We start from the raw sequence: 26,425 nt of genomic DNA on the forward strand, positions 1-26,425 counted from the left end.
GAAACCTTCCCTGTATTTCACAAAAGGATGAGAGGCAGAGATGCTGCTGTCATTGTATTGAGTGTAATCTGAGGGTTTGACACTCAGAGCTGGGGGAAGCCACGAGCTGTGTTTTGTAGAAGGCAGCAGTTGCCTAAAGCTGGTATCATAACCCTGTGTGAATTGTGCTCTTTTATTGATGTTCTGGGCAGGGACTAATGGGCTGCTTTAATTTAGATTAGCCAGAAGAAGCTGAAGAAATATGAAAAGGAATATCATACCATGAGAGAGCAGCAAGCTCAACAGGAGGATCCTATAGAAAGATTTGAGGTAACATTTACCTTCTCCAGTCTGATTTAACAAACAGGAAATTCCTATTTTGCCTCCTTTTTTTTTCTGAGCTCTTTTTGTTTGGTGACCAGTTTGGATGCAACAGGGGAATTGGCTCCATGAAGGGGATCTTTCTCTGTAGTGGCAGCGTTAATCAGGATGGGGTTATTGTGAGCCCAGCTTTGTGCAAAAAATGAATAGTATGAATTTATATTTGGGGTTGCAGAAGTGTTTCATTAGAGCCTGTTTCTAGCACTTGTGTAACATGCCAACTGCACCAAAACCCGTGAACAGAAAGGAAATGCCTAATTAATTCTAGCTCTGCCTTCCATGATTGCAATCCTGCCTTTACTCTTCTCCCTAATTTCAAATGAGGTATGTTACAGTAAGTATATCATTTTATGAGTAGTTTACTTATCAAATAAATATAGGAAGAAATTACACATATAAAGTTATGTATGTGTACACATACTACAATAACACACACAGACATATAAATTTATGTATTTTAATCAGAAAAGTTTTATGTAAACTATTTAGTATTTGTCTCTGTGCTGGGAGTTGTAACAGGAGGGAGAAAATAGAGTGTTTTTCCCAGGATCCTCTTCTCTCACCTGTTTCCAGCATGCAAATTCTATTTTGAGCCAGGAAAAGCAGCACTTGCAGGAAGCGCCTGGCAAGGTATCGATGGCAGAATGATACCCCTCCCATTGCAGGCTTCAGAAACATTTCTGTAGCTCAACAAGTCATAGCTGAGCAGAGTTATTTCTACCTGGTTTCTTCTCAAGGCTAATACTGTATTTATTTTATATTTATAGTATGATTAGCTAGTTCTGTCCTCAGGGAATGTCATGCAGGTAGAGCTGTCTTTGCATACTCAGGATACCAGGCTGGCTTTTGTGTGTAAGCACAGTAGGCTTGGTGTTCTAGACACAAACATCTGGGAAGGCCTTTTTGTGGATCCCTGTTGTCTCGTGTCCCCCAGAGGGAGAACCGGCGCCTGCAGGAGGCAAACATGAGGCTGGAGCAGGAGAACGACGACCTGGCACATGAGCTGGTGACCAGCAAGATCGCGCTGAGGAAGGACCTGGACAACGTAAGATGTGTCTGTGTGCTGTCTAGTGCAGACAAGGGCTAATTCCTTCTTGCTGCTCTCACTGGAGAGGAGATACATGGAGTAGTTTTTATTTGGGTGGGCCAGGATTCCTTCCTCCACATCCTTGTTGCACACTGATGATCAGGCCTGTGACACAGGACTGGTGGCGGAAATACTGATGAGTGTGAAAAGCATTCTGAGTAATCTGAGGGAAAGGAGAGCTTCTGAGCCCAGACTTGGGTAGTTGCCTTCTTCTCTCTGTATGTTCAAAGAAAGTCTAGCAAGAGCTATGCCAAGTCTTTGAATTGTCACAGAGACAGTAACATGGATGCTGGATTCTCTTTTCCTGGGATTTTTATGAATATGATTTCACAGCAGACAGACTTTGCAAAGTGCCTGATAAACTTGAAAGGCTGCGTCTGTCTGGCTTGGCATGGCTCAGGCTCTCAGGTACCTCGGGCAACTCTGAGAACGCTGTTGTGGTTCCCATTTGGCTGGTTGGAATCTGCCCGCGTGAACTCCCCTCCTGGGCTCTTTCCATGTCAGGAGAGCTCTGAGGAGGAAACATCAGGTTCACTTTGGGTTACAGGAATTTTTTTTCAGCTTCCTGTCCCATTCCCTTCTTTACACATTCACGTTTGGGAGATTTTATTATTTTATTATTTTGGGAGATATGCTTATTCTCTTTTGACAGGACATGCAGAGGCAGAAAGGTGCTGGCATTTCTAGCACATGGCAGGCTGGAGCACATTTCGTGTGTCTGCTGGGGGAGGTGAGGGGAAGAGTTCAAGTGCTCGTGTTTTCCCATTCTTGTTCTGTACCAAGATAAGAGCATTTCTGAAATCTCAAAGGAAAATGACTTCTGAAAGTCATACAGTGCAGGAGTTGACAGGCTTTCAAATGTTCCTGTGTATCTGCCTCAGAGAATTTAAGGTTTCCCACGGCCTCCTGGAAACTTGCTGTTGGAATAATGTTCCTGTCCTAAATGTTGATGCCAGTGGGTGAATGTTGCTCTTGCTGAGATTTGGTTTATGACTGTCAGGTTTATTACAATTACTGCTCTTTGGTGTTAAGGTGTGTGAATCAGGAAGCAGCTTTTCACCACACTTTGGTGTGTTCACCTCCTCCTGCCTGGGCTTTTCTCCTTCATTAGTGAGGCTTCCAGAAGGCTCTACAGACTGCCCAGCACTGGCACTCAGGGAGTGGACTCCAGCAAAAAAATGTCCTGAAGGAGCTTTTTCTACCAGTTTTTAACTGTTGTTTGTGGCTGCTTGAGCCTGTATGAGACACAGTTACACTTTTACATTGTTTTGTTTAAATGGAGAACTGGGAGGGGAACAAAATCAGACAAAACCTTTGATATGCCTCACTGGATATATGATAGTCTTGTCTTCAAAGATGGTAAATGATGTTTGGCAGCATTTGGGTTATCCCCAGGGAGGACATAGGTAGGTTTGATCCTACTTTAGGACCCTGATTAATTCTTTTAATTGGATCCTGAAATAAGTTTCTTTCTGCCAGCCCAATGTCCTGAAAGGGAAGTACCGAAGGACATTGTTTAACACACCTTTTCTAATGCCTTCATGGCATGTCTGAAATCTGCAACCTAAAAGATCAAAGCAAAGCATTTGAAAATACAAGAATTTCCTTAATATCCTTTCACTAGACCAGAAAATAGGCTTCATATTTCTGCTGTGGTTGGGCTCCCACATCCCAGTTTGCTTTAACTTTAAAACAGCTTAAAATCCATCTATAATGAAAAGATGTTCTCTTTGCCTTTGCCATCTGTTTTAAAGGATCAGCAGGACTTTTAAGGGACTAAAATTCACTTTTTGATTTTCTTCCTTTGAAGGGAATCGGTACAGCTACTTTCTGAAGATTTTATATATCAGTTGAGTTATTGATCTATTTTTATGTAGAATCCATACACCTATTGGGAAGTGCTGTGTTGTGTGTGTGAGACAGGAAGAGGTGTCTTAACTTTGCAGAGTTTTTAGTGGTTTATAAAGAGCCTGAAATTTTTCAATAACATATCTTTGTTCTTAAAAAACTGCAGTAAAAAGGGATTGTTGGTTTCTGGTGGGACATTTCTTTAAGGAGGCAGGAGAGAGGGGCCTGGCTCTTATGTTTGCCTTGGTAGCTCAGCTTTTTCATGCAGTATTTTCTGGGTGACAGAAGAGATGTATGACATCCCTTGGTAGGTGCCATAGAATTCTGGGGGCTTTTTAAACCTTCTAGAGGCCTTTTTCATTAATTCTGTTTTCATTGCAAGGTTGAATGTTTGCAAATTGAACTTAGGTCTGAGCTGGTTGTTAGTCTTTTATCGATCTTGCACATTGTGAGCTGTGCTGTGCCTTTGGTTGTCTTCAAAATGTATTGGTCAACTTCCAGTCTGGATACAAAGAAAACACAACTTACTTCTGTTACTGGATTTCTTTGGAGCAATCCCTACTCCAGTTTTGCTAAAACTAATCACTGAATTCAAGAAGTTTTGGAGTGATGAAATGTAAGTGCTGTTCACTAATTTTGATTTGCTGATGCTTTGCCATTGCAATGGTAACTTTTAGAAAAATAACTTTCAGAATAAAGTTGTATTGTTTTTAATAACAGTGAGCCAAACCTTAACAAGACTGACAGGGCTGCACTCTTGGCTCTGTGCTGGTGGAGGCACAGCAGGGAAGCCCTTCAGCCCCTCCACTCTGTGTTCTAGGCAGAGGAGAAGGCAGATGCCCTGAATAAGGAACTGCTGATGACCAAACAGAAGCTGATTGATGCAGAGGAAGAAAAGAGGCGCCTGGAGGAAGAATCCGCTCAGGTTGGGGGCATTTCTGCCATTTCCACTGTTCTGTACAGTGCAGAAATGATAAAAATAACAAGTGACAAGTGTGGGAAGGGCTTAATGTTCTAAGTCATGTTTGTCCCTCCTCTGCGGTGTGAAGGACGTCAGCAGAGCAGGATTTGGCACTTCCCTGCCAGGTGCTTCGCAGGGTGGGAATTGTTCACTCAGAATCACAAAGTCACAGGCTGTGCCAGGGATGCTGCACAGAGAGGCAGTGCAGGACTTCAGCTGGCAGCACTGTTCTAGTGCTTCCTTCCCTTCACCAGTCCACTGCTCTGTCAGTGATGGCCACCAAAGCCCAGCTTTTCCTTGCCTCTGTGGAGCTGAGCTGGGCCATTGCTCCCTGGTGTAGAGTGGAGCAGGGAGGTTAAGGAGGAGGAGGAAATACCACCTGGGTATTTTTCAGACTATAGCCATATAAACCCTTTTTTTTTTTTTTCTTTCCTGCAGCTGAAGGAAATGTGTCGTAGGGAACTAGATAAGGCAGAGTCAGAGATCAAAAAGAACAGCTCTATTATTGGTGACTACAAACAGGTGAGTACAACCTCAGGGGGATGTGGTTTGCTATCAAAGTGCAAGACCTCCCCAGGTATTTTAGGAGATTTCGGGAAATCAGTGTGATCTGTGCCATGCATTTGAGGAGACATGGGAAGCCTGGGGTTGGTTGTGCCTTTTCTTTTGCTGAGGTGCCGGTGTTGGTGGTCAGTCCTGTCTGCCCCTGATGTGGGTGTTTGTACTTGATCAGTCACCACAGCCTGACCTTGTTCAGATGGGCTCCTGTGGATCAAAGGTTCACCTCATCCACAAAAGCTTCTCTCCCAGCTTTCCTTTTTCAATCAAATGGTAACAGCACCTAAGAAATAAAAAGAAGATGCCATTTTCCTTTCAAAGATTTCCTTTGGTTTTCAAGCTCCCCATCACAAGGTATCAAGGGAGCACATTCATGTATCTTTTTAGTGGGCCCATAACAGGTTTCAGGGAATGAATTAGGTTTTTTACTACTCTGTCTTGACAGTTCTTTTATCCCAAAGGCAACAAAAAGAGCCATGTTATTCTTAACCTTTTCTGGCTCCTTTAGCAAGGCCAAACTGCTAATAACTTACATTGAAACTGCACCTTTTCCTGTGGGAATGGAAGAATACGTAGAGAATGGGAATACGAACAATGGGACAACTTAATGCAGCATCCCAATTTTCCTGGCTTTCTAAGAGTCCTCAGACTATCCATGTTAATATTGCAGTAGCATTTATTTGTACTTTAGCATTCATTTGGGAGGAAATTTACATTTATAAATGGTCTGGTAACATAATTTTGCTTGTCAGATTTGTTCCCAGCTGAGTGAGCGACTGGAAAAGCAACAAACAGCAAATAAAGCTGAAATTGAGAAAATACGGGTAAGAGACCAGAGAGATGCACAGTCTCCAATGTTTCAGTCCCTTAGCAAAATCCTGCCAGCAAGCACACAATTTATTGCATTATTAAAATGGTGGCTGCAAGACAGTTCCTGTAGATAAAAGAGAAGATTACAAGGGGGAGGTCTGGGAGAAAAGATGAGTAGGTGTCATCCCTGTCCTGCTGTAGTGGTTACAGGATAATGTTGATGCTGGGCAATAATAACTGTCAAGTTTTCTGAGGGGTCTTTTTTTTTCTGGAAGAGATTCTCTGACTGTCTTTTACCTTAAAGTAACCTGGGGGTGGGACAAAACCCGTTATTGTAGCCAAGTAACACAGCAGTGTTTGCAGGGCCCACGAGGTGGGGGTGGCAGGAGTTCCTGCTTGGCTGTGCCTGCCCACAGGTTCCCATGAGCGATCCCTCTGGTGCAGAGGCAGGAAGAGGCTTTGATCACATGCCCAGCCCTTGGTTCACACCCAGGTGTTTGTTTAGCAAAAGGTGGATGACTGCGAGCACTGCCGGGAGTTCTTCAACAAGGAGGGCCGGGTGAAGGTGGCCAGCACTGCCAAGGACGGGTCGGACGAGGACACGGACGAGGAGAAGGAAACGCTGAAGAACCAGCTGAGGGAGATGGAGCTTGAGCTGGCCCAGACCAAACTGCAGCTTGTGGAGGCGGAATGTAAAATACAGGTAATGCTCTGGAGGTTCGTTCTGTTGTCTGTACAGTGCGTCTGCATTCCTAGAAAAATGTGTGTGGGAATTGTGGAGGGATTGGAACAGAGCCTGTTGGTTGAAACTGTAACCTGCTATTTCCTGCCTGTGCTATTTAACCAAACACTGGGGCTGAAACTCGGTGTGTGCAGACAACATAATTGAAGTTGCACGAACTGTATTTACCAGCTCCTCCAACTTGCAGACATCTGCCTGTCTGCAGTGCAGCACTGACTGCCTGATCCTCTGCAACTGCTTGGAAGGGATCCAAGCTGTGACAGAGCACTGAATCACACACTCCTTTATCTCGCAATCAGTGTTAAATGAAGAGCTAACATGTGACAAATGTTAGACATGTTTCTTAAAACACGATTGGAAAGCACTCCAGGTACTTGAGGTATTTGTGTAAAACATGACAGCGTTGTTCTTTTAGCCTAAAACTGGTGTGTCAGTGCTGCTTGTTGATAGAGAGGTAAAAATTAGTTTGTAGAAAGTCCACTTCCTGTGGGAGTAGCTCCTCCTCAGATGGGAGAGAATTAAAGGGTTTGGATGTACTGAAGAAAGGGGAATGTTTCACTAAGGGCAAGGACACAAGTCTTGTTTTGCTTTTCAAAGCTTTTTTTTTCCTCTCTTCATTGGCTTGTTGTGCTGCTTTTAACTTATGTAAGACTGGTTTAACTTCTAAAAGTGGCCAAGAGGTTGTAGATGTCCTAGAGCCTTCTAAGTTTGACTCCTATAACCTTGTACTGTGAATGCATAACAAATTAATGAAATTACTCTTGTGTTTGCAGGACTTGGAGCACCATTTGGGTCTGGCCCTGAATGAAGTACAAGCTGCAAAGAAAACGTGGTTCAACAGAACAATAAGCTCTATAAAAACAGTGACTGGAGTCCAAGGAAAAGAGACTTGTTGAAAAGCAGTTCTGTCAAACACACCTTTTAACACAACACCTTTTGTTGCCTTCCTTGGCCAGATGTTTAATTCTGTGACATGAGAGGACCAGAATGTAAATAAAATAGAAACACAGCATGTCAGGATTTCAATAGGTCAGTGATAAAGAGGATGGAAACACAGGAGAGGTTTTATTGCTAGACATGGGATGTTCATACTACTGATATTTAACAGGTGATGTAGCTAGATTGAAGCTCTTCAGAGAAACACTCCATTCTGCGTCTGGCTGGAGGCTTTTCACAGACTAGGTACGAGAACTTACCAAACCCTAATTGTTAAGTTTACATATGATAGGTTTTTTTACAGTTATAACCTTTTTTAATATTTTATTTGAAAGGAAAAGTGTCACTAACGAAGTAAAAAAAAAAAAAAAAAAGGAAAAAAAAGGAAAAAAGGAAAAAATGCAACAAAAAAAGACAACTTTATCAAGAACTACATCAGTGCCAGAAAGCAGTCCCCAGAGGTAGGAAATGGAGAGTAGGAGGTGACATGTTTTGCTTTATGAATGGGGATGATTTCAGCATTCCTGTCGAGCAACCCCACTTTGTTTTAGTAGATGTAGCATCCATCTCTCTGTGTTTGGCATTTCTTTCTGTTACTAATCAATTCTATGCAACTCTGGGCTTTTTTGGCACGGGCAGCCAAACCAATCCCCCACCGCAGGCTGGGAGACTTGTGGAAGTGCTAGACAAGAATAATGCGAATTCTTGGCGAATTTCCGTTTCACTCGTGTCATGTTGTTCATCCACATATCAGCAGCGTCCACCCGCCCCCACCAGGACTGCTCAAGAGTGCTAATGATGTGGATGGTCTGACATGGAACTGAGTCTGTCTGGGGTTTGTCCGGTTTCTGTTCTGTTCCTGTTTGTTTGTTTTTACCCGGCTGTAGCAGGGCCTTCTGCGGAGCTCCCCCGGAGCTTCCAGGTTTTAGTTTTGCACATAGGTATGAATGGGACAAAGAAACAATAAACTGAGATATATATGAGGCAGAAATCACAGCGTGGGTGTAGCTGCGAGCATCTCTAGCTGTCACCTCTCTTCCCTGGGAGTTCCGAGGGGGTGTAGGTCGTTCTTCACGCTCGATGCAGTTGCACTAATAGGTGCTAAACGTGCTTGGAGTCCTTATTCCTTGGATTGTATTGAGTTCTCACCAGAAAGCTGTAGAATGGAGTTTTGCACCTTGTAATTTTTTAATTTATAATGGTTTGTGTTATGCTGAAGTATCTATTGCATCAGTGGATAAATTTTGTGTGCAGTGTGAGTATAAGCTGGTAACAATAAGAGGCACTGGTTTGTATATAAAGATATTTGGTTTATTTTGTATTTCTACCTTTTTCTTGTTTACTGTACTAATGCTAGCTAATGTACTCTGTAACTACGGGATAGAACATGCTATGTCCAAGCTTTTTTCCTTAACTGCATACATTATCCCTATTGTTTAATACCAAAAAAAAAATACTGTAACTCCATCAATATTAGATGCGTGGACATTGTGGTAGCATAGTTGCAGTGTGTATACTTTATGAATTGAAATATAAACTAGTAAAATTGTATAACTATTTTGTTGTTTCATTTCATTTGAACAGGAAGTTAATTAAATATTTTGCAATATAAAACTAATTCTCTTCTTAAAGTAGAAGCAGTAGCATCTGCAGGCTTCTCCAAGACTGCATATAGTCATGCTGCAAAGGGCTTTGCTAAAAAAGACTGCATGTTCTGAGTGCTGCCAACACTGGTTTATATAATAAAATCTAGGGTTTGCTTTGAAAAAAGAAACTGCAAAATGACCTTGTGCAGCTTGAGACTTGTGACTCAGTATTTCTCAAACATGCCCAATTTAGAACATTTTTTTTCCCATGGCCCTCCAAATTCTGCTTGAATCTGCAAAATAGATGTAGGCAAGCTCTGCTTATCACCATCAGCACCACATTCCGTGGGGTCATGTGTGGTTCCCGTCATCCTCCCCAGGATTTTCAGCTGCACGACTGGAGGGTGCACTAATTGGGTCACGGGGCAGCTCAGCTCCCCAGCTCCGTGTTCTGCAGAGAGAACAAGGAGTAAAAATGCATTTTTGTCCCCAAAACGACTAAAGGTGACTGGGGAAGCAGCCCTGCTCTAGGAGGCTGTTGTGGTGTCACCTTTCCAGCCCTACTTTTGCTTTAAGAGAATGGTTTTACGTGGCTGTGCGTGGTCTCTGCTGCTTTGTCTTTCCCAGAGGGACATCCCTTGGTAAGGTCAGCTCTGCAATTTCTCTGTAATTACAACTTTTAATTAAAGTTTAAAGGTAAGTAGGGAGAGGAAGAAACAACCCTGAGCACTTCATTCACTTGTCTTCCTCAAAGGGACTGGGAAATAGTGTAAGGGTGTACTTTCCTCCAGAACCGAGGTACTTAGAGGGAGGGGAAAGCTGCTTTATTGTTCAGATTTCTTCCACTCTTTAAGTAAACATTACCTCCAAATCGCAGGCAGATATACTACCCATTTTAGTATGGATGTGGGACATACATAACTGCTTCCCAGCATTTCATCCGAAACATTTCATAGGCAGCTTCCAGCCATTATGGATTATTTTACATGCCTACCTGAAGGTTTTTGATGCACAGAATTACCAAGGTGTTTCACTCCATCTAAAATATCCACAACTAATCAAGAAAAATGGATCCTGTGCTGAGATGTGCATCTTTCGAAGCACAATTACATGGAATTACACAAGGAAGCAGGTCAGTTTTAAGGTGAGGAAATTTGCAGATGTTCAAAACTATGAATAGGCAAGGTAAAAAACCAGGGACGTTGAGTCAGAGCTGCTGTGAAGCACGAGTGTTTTACAGCCCTGTAAGTGAAAAGAAATGAGTGTGTTTGGCAGCATTTTTGGCATTAATAAGTGGTTACTTGCTGGTAGTCAGTCACCCTTGAGCTCACATGTGCCTCTAAGCTGGGTTTGAGCACTGAACTGGGTTTAATCCCCTGTGCCCCCGGCTCCAGGTTCCAAATGCTTTGCGTGTTTGTGCTGTATCACTCAGTTCCGATGGGCTCAGTGTGGGAGATCCAGTGTTACAATCTCATTTGTGTTGCAGAACTTCTTGGCTGCTCAGGGTCCGCAGCTGGAAGTGGATATTCAGGATCTGTCAGAAAGTTTTACCTTTAAGCATTGCTGGTAAGCCGTCTGGAAATTTATATAACTACCTCCCTGACTTTTTTTTAGCTGCCCTTCTTATCCGTGGCAGTGATATAAAGTTCCTGTTATCAAGAGGAGGATTTCACTCCATCTGTTCAACAGCTTGGCTCGCATTCATCCAGCCTAACTTTAGACACTTCGGAGGTGCCGAACATTAAGAGCTTAATCCAGGGAGGTTTTCCAGCCCTGGGTGGGAGCGGGGACAACACTGCGGGTGGATCACCAGGGCTTGTGCCGGTGCCCTGATGGATCAGGGAACCTCGTGTGAGCCAACAAACTCAGCTGAGGGTCCTTCTAAACTAAATAAAGGAGCCACCACTGGACACACTAGGGATTGCTTTCTATTTTATTTTTTCTCCTTTTTCCTCCATTTTTTTTTATTGTGTGGTATTTTTCCTTCTGTATTACCGAAGACAATCAAGGTCTCTACGTACAAAAGCCTTCAGGGCTTTGCTAGACTTTACTGCTGCATGTCCTAATGACTTTGAGGAATGAGGGTTTGGTTTGCTGCGTTTTCAGCATGCTAATGAAGAGGGCAGTGGAATCCGGGGCTGCGGGCATTTTCTTAGGATACTGTGTCCACAGAGTTGCAGGGAGTACAGGGATGGCAGGACAAACGGGCGAGCACGAGGGCCCTGCTCAGGAGCCAGGTTTTATGGGTGTAGCATTGAAGTCAAGTGTTCCCTCATGGTGCTCTAAGTTCTTCCTGAAGAGGGGTGAGTGGAACAGAGCTGACACTGAAGTGCGACATGCGTGTGACTATCTCAGGCCGGTGTAGCCTGAACAAACCACTCCAACCCTGAGGCTTCGCGAACCCCCGCCCGGCTCAGGGCGGCCGCCGCCTCAGCGCCCTCACGGCTCCCACCTCCCGCCCGGGGGCGGGGCGCACGAGCCCGCGGCGAGGTCTGATAGGCTGGCGCGGTGATTGGCAGCAGGAACGGCCAATGGGAGCCGGTGGCACGGGAGCGGCACCCTTTGTTCGCTGTGAGGGCCGTGGGAGTCGAGGTGCGGCGCCATTTTGTTTGCTGTGAGGGCCGCGGAAAGGGCGCAGGCATGGGCTGGCCGGCGGGAAGGAGGTGCGGAGCGGGGCACACTGCTGCCGGGCTGGAGGAGAGCAGAGGCTTTTGGGCGGGGCGGTGCCTCGTGAGGGGATCGCGGGGATCCTCACAAAGCTCTTCCAGAGTCTGTGGGTGTCAGGAAAGCGCCAGGGCACGAGACAACAGCAGAGCTTTAGATCAAACCATTAACTGCTGGAGATGGGTGATACTTCGGGGGAAATCTGTGCAGAACTTGGAGGGTGTTAATGGCCCTTGTGGAGAAGATGTGAAATTTTCCCTGGATTTGCACGGGATTTAAATTGCTTTCCCCCCTTGCAGACGCCCTCAGGCCCCTCAGGCTGAGGAAGCTGGTGGGTTCTGCCCGTGCAGCAGCACCATTTCAGCAGGAGGTGGGTGATGTTCATGTCACCCTGTCACGGGTGCAGGTCTGTGCTGAGAGCTGAGCTGAGGACCCCCCAAAGCTGGAAAGCTTTGAAATGGGCTGTGAGGGCTAATAAAGTGGAGCTGTTTGATGTGTAATGTGGTGAGTGGCTGCCGTGGGCTGTTCCCCCCGTGGAGACCCTGCTTGATGAGAAGCCAGTAACACCACTGGCTGCTGGTTAAGGGAATTCACGGGCTCCTGCCTGGTACAGGCTGTGCTGAGTGCTGGTTGTGTTGCAATGCTGGGAGTACCGAAAGCTCAAATAAGGAAAAATAAACCCACTTTGGTAAATCTTAGAATCACTGAGGTCATGCTTGGGCAGATGTGTAAAGGGATGCTATTTCTGTGCAGTAATTAGTGAGTGTAGAAAAAAATACAACTATAGTTTATAGGTTTACACACATAATGCATACAAATACAGAGGGTAAACACTATTTTAAATAGAACTTTTTTGTTCTTGAAGTAACAGGAGAAGAATGTGGTTTATCTGATCTCCTCCTGAGGACTGCAGAAGCAGTTTGCTCACCAATTTTGTGAAATATCTTGTAATTTTAATTGAGTAATTGTTCTACTTGTTTTGGCCCAAATTGGCATAGATGAAATTGCCGCAGATGGCACTGTAAAAGTCCTGCACCCTGCAAGACTTCTAAAGAGCAGTGTTAAATAGCAGAAATCATCTTCAGTGAACAAACTCTTAATGTGAAATTAAATGTTCTCTGTACTTTTAGGGAGCTAAAATCTATTCCAATAAAATTCAGCAGTTAGGTGATTCAAGTAATGAACTAATAAAGAATCTGTCAGGATGCCAAGTAGCATCCAGCCAGAAATGCCCAGCATTTACCAAAACCTGTGTGTGTGAACCATCATTTCCTTTTAACAAATCCAGAATCTACAATCTGAGCGATTCCTGAAGTAATTACAAAACGAGAACATTCCATTTTGTGAATCTGATCTGAAAGTTATGTCCTTGTGCAAAAACGATCTGCTGAGAGGAAGTGTAGTAAAATTGAAATGTGTTGGCAGTAAATCTATGGGATGTGTTTCTAATACATCTTGAACTTGGCTTAAAGTACTGGTAAGTTTCTTATCCTCTCTTGGTTTACTAACATCGGTTGAGATATGAGGTGTAGCAAACTTCATAGCGAAAGTTTATCACATCATGGAAGTTTTTCAGAATACAGAAGTCTTATAGTGCATGTTGATTAAAATGTTAGGGCAAAAGTATTTTTTAATCAGCTTTAATGGCTTGAGTTACAGTTGGAGGTGATGTGACCTTAGTTGTTCTCTTGCTCTCTCATGATCTCACCTTAAAGGCCCTTGGTGTGTGGTTTAAGTGTGGCCCTGGCGGTCACTGGAGGTGATGAGGATTCCAAGTGCAGGTTGTTTTATGGAGGGCAGCAGGCTGGGTCAGTTGTGGTGTCACAGAGGTCCACCTTCATCAACAGCTTGTGTGGCAGAAGCTGCGATTTTTAGGAAGGTGCTGCTGTGCTTCAGATGGAATGGCAGCCACTGTGGGCTCTGAGGCTCCAGAAGGTGCAGAAGTGATGAGAGACTCGCAGGCTGCCAGCTCTGAGCAGGAGCCCTCCCCATGCCGAGCACAGTTAGCGTGTGCCATGAAAACATCCAAGCTGTGTGTTTAAACTCCCTGCTGTGAGCGTCTGTTCGTGCAGGGAGCTGTCACATCCAGGGTAGAGGGGAGCCCTGGAGCCAGTCAGAAAAGCTGCTAGGGAGGGGACACTGGAATAACTCTTGATATGGGGTTTACTAATCTGGCTGGTCAGTTTATGCCCCGCAGGGAAAAGAAAACTGCTGTGCAGATTTTATTCGATTGCTGTGTCTGAGAAAAGGTAGTGAAGGACCCTCTGAGATGAGACAGTACTGTGCCACTGTCAGCTGTCACAGCGTAAGCAAAGGGGGTTTACTGGTTCTTTGAAGAACACCCCTCAAACCAATGTGGTTTTGGCACAGTTCTTGGCTGACAAGAAAAAAGGGAAGCAGCTTAATGCCTTCTGTGTCCTGAATGTTTATGCTCATTTAAAGAAGTGGTTTTACAGTAATTTAATACACACCAGAGAGAATGGGTGGAAAAGAGGAGGAGGATGAAGGCTGGTGACTTACAGAGCAATGTGTATCTGAGCTCTCTGCTTACCCAGGACATGGTAGGACTGCTGCATAATCCCCCAGGGAATCACTCGGGGAACAAGATCTTGTCTAGCACGGAGGGGGAAGGATGGTGTTTCTGTGTGATGACAACTGTGCGTCTCCCTGAGGTGATTTTAGTGTGGTACAGTGCAAACCCACAGCCAGAGGGGCTGTGGGAGCCTGTGCAGACTGCTGTGAATTATGGATGCCGTGGCTGCTGCTGCAGACACGAACAGCAAACTAGAGCTCCTGGGTGCCCCCAGCCTCAGAACTGCAGGAATAGCCTGGTTTCAGGGGCCACCACTTCCTCAGCAGCCTGGACTCTGAATGTCTTTAGAATTTACAGGTGCTGGTCATTTCTGTGACAGAGTGAGGAGGCCACTAATTAGTATAACTGACAAGTTCTAAATTCTATTCAAGTCATCATTCATTTGATCTCAGTGAGAACAGTTTAATGTACAGACAGAAGAAGTTGCACGTTTTCAACATGTAACAGCATCTTTCTCAAAATGACATTGTTCATTAAACCCAGGGTAAGTGACCTGTGCAGCTCAGCCCCCTGTCCACGTGTCTGCTTTGTGCTGGATGCAGGAATCCTGTGGCTACCTCAAGACCTGCAGTATTGGCAGTATAGGAGTTTCTGTGGAACTGCTTTGCAGGGCAACATAATTGGATTTACTGAGCTGTAGTTTGTCATCTTGCCCTGGTTTAGCCTTCCCTCTTCTACTGTAATCCAAAGTTACCCAGATTTAAAAAAAAAAAAACAACTCTTTGAATAAATCATAACCAGCAGAGAGCTGAGCCTGCCTTTACTGTGAGCAGGAAATGCCACCTTTGGTGTGTGCCACCAAGGGGATGAGGAAAGTGTTATTTGTGCAGGGTATGTGATCCTTTTTTTGAGATCCAGAGGCCTTTTTAGGTTTTTGCCCCATGTTGGTGCCTGGAGCAGAAAGGGCCTTTTGTTGTAACTGTAACAAGAATACACTCAGGCCTTTTACAGCTTTGCAAATAACTGTGCTGGAACATATAGCCCAAACTGAAGATGAATTTAGGGCCCTGAAAGCAGTGGCAGCTCCAGTTACTTTCAGTTGATTGTACCAAGGATTGGGGTCACAAAAGAGAAGGATAATTTACAGCTTAGCAAATGGGAAAGAAAAGGAGTCTTTCTAGCTGACTTGCTGGAACTCAATCCTGCAGCAAACCCCCAAAGTCAGCACAATGTCGTGAGCGATTAAGTGAGGTGTCACTTCTCTTCTGGCAGAAAGAGGGGTGCTGTTTTGGGCAGGTTTATAGATGCAGCAGTTGGAAGTTACAAGCTGGCTTGTTACTTAGACATCAGTCAATAAATATTTTTTTCCTGCTTCCTGTGTTATCACTTTTCCAAGGTGATGTTGATTGCAGCAAGGTAAACTGGGCATCCTGCTTGTTAAGCAGATGGTTCCTTCTGCATGGATCCCTTCAGTGCCGTGCCAGCAAGGGATGGGGTTGGAGTGGTCAAGCAGTGTTGGGGAGGGCCTGAAAATGCTGAAGGAGCTTTCTGCTGCAGATTTCACTGTGTGCATTCACGTGCAGATTCCTAGTGAGAGGCACTGCAGGTTACCCAGAGAAAGTAGATGGACGTGGGTATATGTTGGTTTGGAGGGGTGAGGGGAGGTCAAGGGGCCACAGCTCACAGTTTCCCTGTTCTCCCAAGCAAGACACCCTGTCACTGCCTGGGCAAACTGAGCTTAGCTACAGCAGGGCAGGAGTAAAGCTGTGGGAGATGTCAGGCATTTTCACAGTGAACAAAGAAGGATGTGCCAACCTCCTTTATCAATCCAGCCCCAGTATTGTGTGACTCCTGGGCATCACTCCCTTGTCAGCCCCTCTTCCATTCCTGCCAGGCCACAGAATGCCCGCCAGCTCCTGGAGTGGGCCCAGCTCGTTCCACTGACCAGCAGTTGCCAGGCTGCTGCTGAAGAGCTGTTGGCCTTCTCAGCACCTCCGAGATGATAATCCCAAGGGAGCTTTCGGAATGGCCTCTTGGTAAACCAGCTGACAGTAGGCATGTGCATAGGTTGGCATTATGCTGATACAGAAGGTAAAACTTCAGTTTCAGCCAAGTGTTAATGATGTTTTTTTAACTGCCTGTTCAATTCTTTGTGGATCTTACTTGCTAAATATTTGATACAGCTCTGAATTTTAAGAGATGTGTTGGTCTCAGTTCTCTGTGCATAACTGACTTGTTTGCAGCACACCAGCAGACTGGGCTGGCTGCACACTGTCCTGTCGAGGGAGAGTCTCACACCAAGTCCTGGGCCAGTCCCTGAGCTGTGGGATTTCAGACATCTCATTTTATTAAAAGCATTCTCTGTTATAGTCAGCTTACAACACTTTTTAATCCTTAAGTTTGATCTCTTCTAAATTTTATTAATGACCTCTGCACTCAGACTTTAATTCAGCATTTCAAGACTGGAAAATACACTTCTAAGAACAGTAAGAGTATATGTTAAATGTCTTCTCTAGCTTCCCTTCAAGACTAAAACTGGGTTTTGTAACTCTAGACACTTGGACATACTTTGTATATTCCAGGATAAGAAAAAAGTTTGAGAGAACCTTACTTGTTCTTTGTACAGGGAGTTCATCTTTTTAGAAAATAGACATCCGGTGTTTCTGATTAGCTAAATACTAGGAATTGCCCAGGTTTTTTCCCTTCCTGGCTAATCTCATCACAGTTTTCTCTGGGCTTTTCTGTAACTGCTTCCAAGGCAAACCCCAGAGGTAGTTGTGTGCAGCAGCCCTTGCACAGTTGCAGTCCTGTGTGCTCTGTTCACTCTCACCTCTGTGAAGGAATGCATTCTGCTTGGTCCAGCATAAATGTGCCTTCTGTTTACATCTCCATCTCTGCTAACACTGCAGCCTTCAGGAGCCTGTCTCCCCTTTCTGCTGAGCCTGTTACCTGACTCAGACTCAGGTTCATGGACCTCTGTGGTTTGGCTTCCCAGGCTTCAGAAATCCCTTAAAGCCAGTTCCCTCTCTGTAACCAAACCCCCAACCCAATCATTAGGCCGTGATTCCTGTTTGCAGAGATAAGCCTTTATTGGAGCTATTGGAAGCAATGGGACATGGTTCTGGTTTCTATACAGAGAAGTCTGTAGCACTGGGTTACAATCAGTGGCAAATGACCCGAGGTTACAGTGCAGATCTGTTGTGTACAGTCAGGAACAGTGGTGGCGTACAAACCACGGCACAGAAGCCAAATGAAGCCGAGTGGACGGTACAGCAGCACGGGAGGAAGCAGCTGAATGTACAGAGAGCATTCCCTTGACATTTGCAGGCTTTTTTGGCTAGTGAGTAGAGACAGCTCAATTTAAAATTCAGTGTGCAGTTATTTTTCTTCCCACTCAACTGCTTCCAAATTAAGAAGATTTGGATGTTCAGATCACTTTTTTAATGCTATAAATAGCTACGGTTGTTGCCAAATTACTTTATTTGAAATTTCTTTATTTAGATCATAGTCAGGAATAGTTCAGTCATCATTGTTCTTCACTGATTACAAATTGGGAGAAAACTGAAGGATTTTCAAAGTGGTCTGTAATTAGACCACAAGGATCTCTTGTACTTCATTTGGAAGTTCAATTCTGGGTAACTTCTTTTGATAGAGATTTATTGGGAAGAAAGATTGAATTGTCTACCATATTACTCATTTGTGGAATTCATTCATAGTACTTAAGGTTTAGATAGTTTAAAGGTCATACTTCTTTGTATTCAATCCATATCCAATCTTAGTGTAAAAATAAACACTCCATCCTCTATGGATAAATAAATCCATCTGTTGGCTGCAGGTCAGACCTTTATTGGTGAAAGAGATTTAGAAAAATAGATCTTTTCTTTAACGTTTACTATGCTGACCCACAAAGGAAAAGTGAAATTCATTCAAGTCTAGAAACAGAAATACAGTACAAGTGATTTATAGAATTGCATTCCCTCTCTCTACAAACTTGCTGAGCATGAAACACTGCCCCAAAGCACTGCCTCTGTCTTTTCCTTGTCTTGGAGAAGGAATTGTCATCAGAGAAGTCACATCATACTGCACTGCCAGATTTCCTGTCAGAAGGGCTCTGCCTCCTGAGGAGTCTTTGCTTAGGAATTATTTAGATGGATGGATGGTGGTGGTTTGGGTTATACAAAGGTGATGATATTTTAACCCAAATTAGCAGCAATTTTAATTGATTTGATTGATGGTGATTTTTGGTGGGTGGAAGCTCAACCATTAAAAAAAAAAAAGCCTATGACTGGATTTGGAAAAGGACAGCCTTTCCTCAAAATCTCCACTTCCAAGCCTGCTTCCCATCGATGTCCTCCTCAGCAAGGGGCTGGTACATTTGGCAGCACAGGTTTCATGCTCAACTTTGTCACTGAGAGCTAGACAGGACTTTAAAAAGCACACAGCCCACTGGGACTTGCTCTGCTGTAGTACTTCAGTGCTTTTGAGAGCCCCCACCCCAGCAGTGTTGCTCTCTGAGAAGTGCAAGTGTCCCAGCCTGGCTGTGGGGCAGCTGGAGGACGGTGACATTCCGCAGTGGAAGCAGTAGTTAAGCACCAGTTACTGGCCCCTGCAGAGGCTCAAGAGAACAGAATTGCTTCGCAGAGAGCTGGTCGGCCTAAAAAGCTTAGTCAGTTGGATCAATAAATATTGACTTAGGGTTAGGATTAGAAATAAGACACTGCACCTTGGAACTGGAAGACAGAGTCAACTTCCTCCCTTTTCTGTCCAAAAGGAGACTGGCTCCAAAATGTTTGTCCTTAAGGACCTTTGTGATGCCTGACACGTAACTCACTAAGCGCGTGTGAACGTACCTGTCCCTTTGGCAGGGAACACTGAAGGTATGACTGGACAAAGCTTTGAGGCTTTTTTCTGTGACTTTTTTTGTTTTAACCATCTGCTCTGTGTCATGTTGTCCCTGAAGGCGTGTTTACCCACTCCTAAATTATGCAGCATTGCCCAGAGAATGGCTCTGTAGTTGAACATGCTCTCTGCAGTACAGCCTCCCTTTTCCTCCAGTGGATGTGGATTTCCATGCGATAGATGTTATTAGAAAACTACACTTGTCTTTATCCTGTTATTTTTGAGCAGGGAAGCAGTGATATGAATTTGAAAACACAGGAAATAATCTGTACAGCAAATCAGAATTTTCATAATTAAATTCATATGATCACTAACTCTTCAAAAGCTGTACTGCTCTGAATGCTGTTCTCCAGCCCACCATTACTCTCCTTTGAGCAGTATCACTTTCCATCTGCTCAGAAACAGTTCTTTGTGGAAATAATGAAAGAAGAATAAATACTGCCTCTCCTACACTGACTGTGAGTTTACAGGACGCCCTTACAGAACTCCCTCAGTTCTGTTGGGAGTGCAGCAATACACACATTTTGGTATGCATAGATCAGTAAATTGTAGCAGTGCCAGCAGTAAAACAAAACTCGCCAAGATGTCCTGTTCCTCTTAATTAAGCTTGATTTATATGTGCCTGTTGACTTAAGATGTGGTTAGTGTCCACTGCTGGGATGATGCAGTACCCTGAGTAACTTTGTATTGATTATGCTTACACAAGCTTGTGCTTTTCCAAGAACACAGAAATGGAGCACAAAGAAAATAAAGAAGTATATCAGGTTGTTTCCATGGAACACTGTTAATCTATTCATAGCAGCTTTGAAGTATGAAGTTAAAACTTACCTTCTGCTCTACTCCCTTTGAAACAGATGAGTGCTATGATTAACTCCCCTTTAGCTTAAAAAAATAGAAGTGGATAGAATGTCAAAATATGTTTTGCTGGTAAGATGAACCTACTTTGTCATAACTAGTTACACCAGTATTGGTGACCTGGTACATTACAACAGGTAGTTGTGGGAGCAGTGCCTGCTCTCCCTTGTTGCCTTGTTCCTTTTTGTAAAGGCAGCTTGTCTAGAATACTCTGGGCACTCTAGAAATAACTAACTAGTATTCCTTTAGGGGGAAATTACTATTATTCCTTTCCCTCCCAAAATTCAGTTGCATGCTCTATACACTGCCTGCAGCTGCCTCCTTATTTTGGGTAGGGTTGCATCAAGAAAAAGAATTTGATGATTGGATTTCTCGTGTTCCTCCTCTGGAAAACCTGCAATCCTGGACTCATTTCTGAACAGAAAAAAAAAATTAATCTCCTGTAGCAACATCACTATCAGCTTTTAGCTGTATGGATAGCTTAAACCTCTTATTTCTTACTAACTATTGAAAAAGCAATACCGTCTGCCCCTGCTTTTAGAACACTAAAGCTGCTGGTTTTCCACAGCAGACATAAACCACAGACTCTCTTAATGGACTTGGAAAAGGCAGTGCAACTTTCCCTCCAGCTTCCTATCTATGATGCTCTACCTGAGACTGGAGAAAGACGCTCTACTTCCGTGTTTCTCTCTCTCTCGCCGCAGTGCATTCTGCCAGGACCAGAAGTGTTCAGAAATGCTGTGTTCGAGCAGGAGCTGCACTACACCTCCTGAACTGCAGAGCAGCATAAGGCAGCTGGAGCTTCTAGATCCAGGTAAGAGGCAGGAATGAGCCTGAAGTTTAATCAGTTAAAAATAAGTTGTGACTCTTACTCATTCCAGCTCCCCTGTATTAATGAGTGAAGGATAGCCAGTTACATTCAATTAATGCCTTTTAAAATTAAGTGTTATTTGTTCTAGTAGAGATAACAGTCCAGAGGTTTTCACAAACATGCACTTCAGGCTGGTGAGAAAACATTTTGATGCTGTTTACTTACACAGCATAGAAGAGACTGTAGCTTTAATTATCTTATTGCCCCAAACCTTTGAAGTTAGAAATCAGATAAATTCAGTCTCTGTGGTTAAAATTTTTATATGCTCTTACATTCTTACAACTCTAATTTATCGGTAGATTATTAATTAAACATGGAAGAGTACTCTCCCCCTGAGAAGGCTTCAGTCTGTGCAAGAGTTTCTATAGACTAGGCTTGATGGGTTCTTTTCAAGTATTACTACTAAACTACCTGTGGTATAGTATATATGACCTTAAATTGTACAGAGTTAAGGCACCAAATACAAGATAAAACAACATCTAAATTCAGAGATCTGCTTTAGAACTGCACATCCCCACACACCACTTTTGGACATTCAGCTCCTCTTAAAAATCAAGGTAAAACACGTGGTCTGAATGTTTCATGCAGTCACAGGAATTGGAGAAAAACCCCACTTTATTTAAATCTTACTGTGTGATGACCTTTTCTCTTACCTAACTCCTACCACTCACAGTGGAGCACTGCCTTGCCTGCACAGCATCAGACAGGCCTGGCAGAAAGAGCACCCTTTCTCCTAAGAGACCCTGGAGAGAGGAACAGGCAGATGTGTCCTACTTGTGCTTTTATGTTATCTCACACGGCAGTTACAAACCAACAAGTGAATCAGTCCCATTATTGTGAGCAGGATGGGAAGAAGGAAGATGTGTCAGGAGCTGTAGGATACCTGGACATAAATAAGTGTGGATTTAGATGACACAAATAAAGCTAAGGAGACATAACTCTGGAGTTAAGTAATGAAACAGCTTCATGGTAACAATTCTTTTAATGCCAAATACTTCACTACTGGCTTATGTGGTTTGTGTTGCAAAGAAAGGGCAGGGGAACCTGCTGCCATGGTCCATAGGCCCAGGACTTCTGTGCCCAGTTTCTCCCATGAATTCAGTTTCTCCCATGAATTGCTCTACAGTGACTTGAGCAGAATTTCCTCTGAGAGTGGAATGAACCCAATGAGCCCTTAGACAAGCTGTCTCCTGTTGTATAGACAGCAGATTCAACTACACTGTCCCTTTGCTTTAAACAAGTCAATAAAGTGTCTCATTTTTCACTAGATTATTCAGCAGGAAGCCCGAGAGGGTCTGTGTGCTGAACACTGGAGCCGAGTTACTGTTTTTTGAGACAGAGCAGTCCTTCCTAACAGAGCTCCTCAGTGAGCCCAGCACAGAGCTCATTTTCATTCTTTTGATGCCAGAGAGGGGAGGTCTTAGGCAGCTTCACGACTGAGAACAACAGTCTGAACTTCATGTTTACACATCCCATCATGTATCCAAAGGAATCTGCAGCCACAGAGTTCTTGTGCTGTTCCCAGAGCCACCGGAAATAGGAGCTGTTTTTGTAAGCTGCTTCTGTGACTTGGAACTCAGGGAAGCTGGGACATAGTTTTCCCTTGATTAAGTAACAGGCAGCTGTCTACTGAGAATTTAGCTAAAGGCGAGAAGTTCTAATACCGAGTGAGCATATCTTGGCACACCAAGCACAAGTGGAGAGGGAAACCTGCCATTTTGTCTGAGTAAAGACTGAAGTACTGTCTTGTCTGCCTGCTCTTCATCTGTACAGATCTGGAGAGATGTTCAGGAATCCCACCTCTAGACTGGCTCTCAGAAGTGCAGATGCAGAATTACAAATGAAGCAAGGGACACTTCATTTCAGGGAATTGGTGACTGAACAGACAGGGACTGCCAGGCTCACTCTCCTGGGGCATTGCTGGGACTGGATCAGGGATGGCACGTTAAAGCTGCTCACATTTATTGCTGTTGTGGAGATTAAGAAATGACAAGAGTTTGATGTTCCATAGCTGAACAGCCAACAAATAGGAGATTTTTTTTTCCTAGACTAGCTGAAAAATCTCCGTGGACCTCCTCCTGCATTTTCTACTTCCTAATAATCTGAGGAACTTGTTGTCAGGGAAATTATTCTCAGTAGCTCAATGAAAGCAAAAAGCCTCAATTTTAGATTTGTGCACTTTTTCCCAATTAAGTTCTTTCAGGGGCTTGAGGGCACAGTCTTCTATTGAGTATGACACACTTTAAATCTTTTTTTCCTACTAGAAGGCAAGTGTTCTCAAAGAAAGAATCCTTGTCTCCAGAGATCAGAGATCCTGGACTAGTTTTCAGATCTTTGTAAATGAGTAGAAATAGTCCCCTGGCACATGAATAAGTTGAAATATTTGTAGCAAAACTAGTTTCTTTGAAGTGCTTCATAGTCTGGTTAAAAGTTTTTAAGAATCTAGACACTTCTGTGTAACAGTTGCATCATTTGAGAGAATCAGCTATTTACTGGGATACCAAAAGGTGATCAGGAAGGGCAGGGCAGGAGGACAGAGTACAGAAGCAAAGGTATTTAACAGCAGAGAAAGTTGTGGCAGCAGCATTTACAGCACATTAAATGGGAGCCATGACAATTGCTGAATCATCTAATTAGCTCACACTGGCTACATGACAGCAAATTAGACAGATTAGGAACCACCTACCCAGGCACTAAATTGCCTTTGTGAGGGTTGGATTGGGCACTGTGTCCAACAGAAATTGCTTGGGCAACCGAGGCCGCGTGTTCCACATTCCCTTCATGAGCATGGGCTGGCCTCCCTCCATCCACCTGGCACCACGCCCAGGAATAAGGTCACCATGTTCCAAGTCCTGAATGTGTGCTTAGGGAAGACAGCAAGCACTGGCAAAGAGAGGACACGATGGCAGGAAGCATCACAGCCCATGCTTTGAGCCAGCCAAGCCCTCCAAACCAGTCTGGTTACTCTAAAACCTCCTCTAGTTAGAACGTGGCTGGAGGAATCTCCTGTGGCTGGTAAAGTAGGACTGAAGCAGACCCCCAAAGCTCACAGATGTTACTCCAAAGTCAATAGCAGTGCCATTCACCTCCACTACAGATAACACATCAAACAGGTCAGGTCCTTATTGTAAATCTCCGGCTTCTTTTAATCCTTTAAGTGCCAGACACCATCTCCCAAAATACACACGATCATCTGGTTAGCTAAAACTAGTGTTGAGGTGGGTAGTGTACAGGCACAGACTTTCCCTGCTCTCCTATTTATAGATGTACTAATTGAAAGGAACTTCTTCAGAATTCTTTTCCGTGAACCAGAAATTCAAACTGTGAAATAACATTTGTGCTTCCCTGGGAAGGTGCTGTGGAATGGGCAGCGATCCTGGCAGCTGCACAGAGCACATGGAACCGGGGGCACGTGTTTGGCTGCTGGGCACACACAGAAGTACAAAGGAGCCCTAATGCAGACCTCCAACCTCACAGCAGAGGCACTTCAAACCACGCTGCTGTGAGGAGGCTTTTCAGAGGAAACCCACAAGTATTGTGCAAAAAAGAGTTTCTAGGTCTGCCGTGGCAAAACATGCTTGTTGCAACACTGATGAAGCAGATGTTACCCAAATTACTCATCAGATAATAGCCTGATACTTCAGTTAGGTTAAAACCTACTGATAGAATTTGGCTGCTCTCTCAAATGCCAGAGCATCAGGAGGCGTTTTCAAGCCTACTCTGTGACCCTTCAATACATGGGGCTATTTTGCTCAGTGAGAGGGGTTCCCAGGCAATCCTGCACTCTTGGGTCTGATCTCTGATTCCAAGTGGCTGCAGAACCCAGGATTCAGGAGTCTTAAGTACCCTGTTTCACATGTCAGGAAAAGGTTCTCTCTGACTGTGAAGGGAGGCAGCACAGGCAAGGGGACATTTCAGACATAAGTACTGCATTACAAACAACAGTGTTTTAGAGAAATTTAGAGAAAAAAGATCTAACAAAGAATTAAAAAAAACCAGCAGGAGAGTGGAATACTTAGGATTGCAAGAGTTAAAAGGATGATGGCAGAAAAACAGGGAAATTCAGTCAGAGCAATTCTGATGGAAAGAAACACAGATGGATTAACCTGCCAAGCACAGTCCATGAAGAAGCAGATCAAATGAGAGTCGGCAAGATGTTTATTATCAGTCCTTGAACTGGACAGTGCTTGTCAGGCTGACAGCAGTTAGGAAAGGAATACTCAGGAGAAGTTCATTATAATGCACCTTAATGCATCTAAACTCCTGTCTGAAGGAGGCACAGCAGCTGCTGCTCTGGGATCAGCTGCTGCTCTGGGATCAGCACTGCCAGGCCGGGTGGGATGAAAAATGAGCCCAGTTTTAAGGGAGTGTCAGACCCAGCCCCGAGTTTGTACCTGGAAGATAACAGATGGAAACCTGCACCCCCGAGTGGGAAGGACGTTCTGATGGCTCATCAGCTGTCCTGCAAGTGTCAGTGAAGGGGTTTGTGCTGCCAGGGCCAGCCTCTGCAACAGCTCCTCAAGTTCAGTTCCCCAGGTGCCACCTGCGAGCTCAGGTTCCTGCCCACAGGAGCAGCAGCTCTTTATCAGCCTGTAATTCTGTGCACATGTCCTGAGCTATGGATAACCTACACACACAGTCATTTAGTGAATCTGATGGCTCAGTATTAAAATCAAACAGTTTATATTTGCTCTTGAATTTTGATGCAGATAGTCTGTACCAAGTCTCCTTGATACTGTTATAAACTGTGATCAGTCACAGGGTTTTTTATGTTTTAATCACTGAATCGAGACCCTAAAATGCTGCTACATCGTCATCAACTTGCTCCCTTTTGCTTTTTTATTTTTTAAGCATTTTTATATAAAAAGAGTTGTTTCCAGCAACTTCAAGTTCTGCAAGTACTGCACTTCTGCAGTTCTGTACTATGCAACTTTGCATAAAGCAAGGTTTAAAAGGCAAATAAAAAAAATAGTATTTTAAAACTACACATCATGTGCACCAATGGGTCATAATCCAAACCCATTTTAATCCAAGTCAAATGTGTTAAAACATTTACTACAGAACTGAAAACAATTATTTATGGATGGCTGTATCCTGATTTCCAGCTGTAGAAAACCACAGCTAAGCAAATGATTCACGCAGAGATAAATCCCTGCCTGCCTGCCCTCCTCCCCTCCTCTGCACCCGCGGGAGGGAAGCAAACTTGGCTGCTTCCTGAATTAATTTGGCCTAATGTAATTTGATCTCTGCAGATTTTAACTGTAATATCATCAAAGTCCTTCCTTCTTAATTTGGAGTTTAGCTTGAATAGTTTAGGGAAATAATTTCTCTCGTTATCGGTTCGTTAGTGTCACCCATCCCACATCCCCAGAACCAAGGTGTGGCCTTCAGAGCCTGGCTTTGGTACCTACCCAGAGGTATCCCCAGGGATGCAGGGGATGCAGTGCCTGACAGAGCAGTATCAGTACAGCTTTCTATGCTACACAAGAGAAAAATATTTGAAGGAGAACAGTCTGTTGATAAAACCAAACAATGTCTTAAAAGTGTTAGGTAATATTTTCTTTCTTAACTGGGGGTATTTGAATTGGGCTTGAGAAATACAAAGTTGGGATTCAGACCTATGTATTACCTCTTTAAACACCGAGTTAAACAAGACATAATAAAAACGCGCCATATACAAGATTGTCACAGATATATGAGATTCTTAGAAAAAAA

At 44.0% G+C, this 26,425-nt stretch overlaps 2 protein-coding genes and 1 long non-coding RNA gene across 16 annotated transcripts in view; 2 read left to right on the plus strand and 1 right to left on the minus strand.

Annotated features, from left to right (window-relative positions):
• The window catches only part of RABGAP1 (RAB GTPase activating protein 1), a 77,467-nt gene extending 68,608 nt beyond the window's left edge, over nt 1-8,859 (plus strand). For all 3 annotated transcript variants that reach the window (XM_017809946.1, XM_017809945.1, XM_017809947.1), the window contains 7 exons: nt 217-309; nt 1,295-1,405; nt 4,116-4,220; nt 4,695-4,778; nt 5,567-5,638; nt 6,130-6,327; nt 7,140-8,859. In XM_017809946.1, the coding sequence (XP_017665435.1) occupies nt 217-309; nt 1,295-1,405; nt 4,116-4,220; nt 4,695-4,778; nt 5,567-5,638; nt 6,130-6,327; nt 7,140-7,262 (786 nt within the window). In that variant the 3' untranslated portion in view covers nt 7,263-8,859. The remainder of the gene's footprint in view (nt 1-216; nt 310-1,294; nt 1,406-4,115; nt 4,221-4,694; nt 4,779-5,566; nt 5,639-6,129; nt 6,328-7,139) is intronic.
• A 2,605-nt stretch (nt 8,860-11,464) lies between these two features.
• The window catches only part of LOC108494932, a 51,721-nt gene continuing 36,760 nt past the window's right edge, over nt 11,465-26,425 (plus strand). The window contains exons 1-2 of the long non-coding RNA XR_001873989.1: nt 11,465-11,551; nt 20,544-20,653. This is a non-coding gene — a long non-coding RNA (uncharacterized LOC108494932). The remainder of the gene's footprint in view (nt 11,552-20,543; nt 20,654-26,425) is intronic.
• Nucleotides 17,150-26,425, minus strand: part of STRBP (spermatid perinuclear RNA binding protein) — a 58,833-nt gene continuing 49,557 nt past the window's right edge. For 5 of the 12 annotated variants that reach the window (XM_017809950.1, XM_017809957.1, XM_017809952.1 and 2 more), the window contains one exon: nt 17,150-17,422. In XM_017809950.1, coding sequence (XP_017665439.1) covers nt 17,268-17,422 — 155 coding nt within the window. In that variant the 3' untranslated portion in view covers nt 17,150-17,267. Of the gene's footprint in view, nt 17,423-19,812; nt 19,867-20,562; nt 26,190-26,425 lie in introns of those variants that run through there. The other 7 variants (XM_017809962.1, XM_017809959.1, XR_001873988.1 and 4 more) reach the window with 6 other exon arrangements.

This window comes from Lepidothrix coronata, unplaced genomic scaffold (genome assembly GCF_001604755.1).
Source record: "Lepidothrix coronata isolate B3197 unplaced genomic scaffold, Lepidothrix_coronata-1.0 Scaffold28, whole genome shotgun sequence".
NCBI lineage: Eukaryota > Metazoa > Chordata > Aves > Passeriformes > Pipridae > Lepidothrix > Lepidothrix coronata.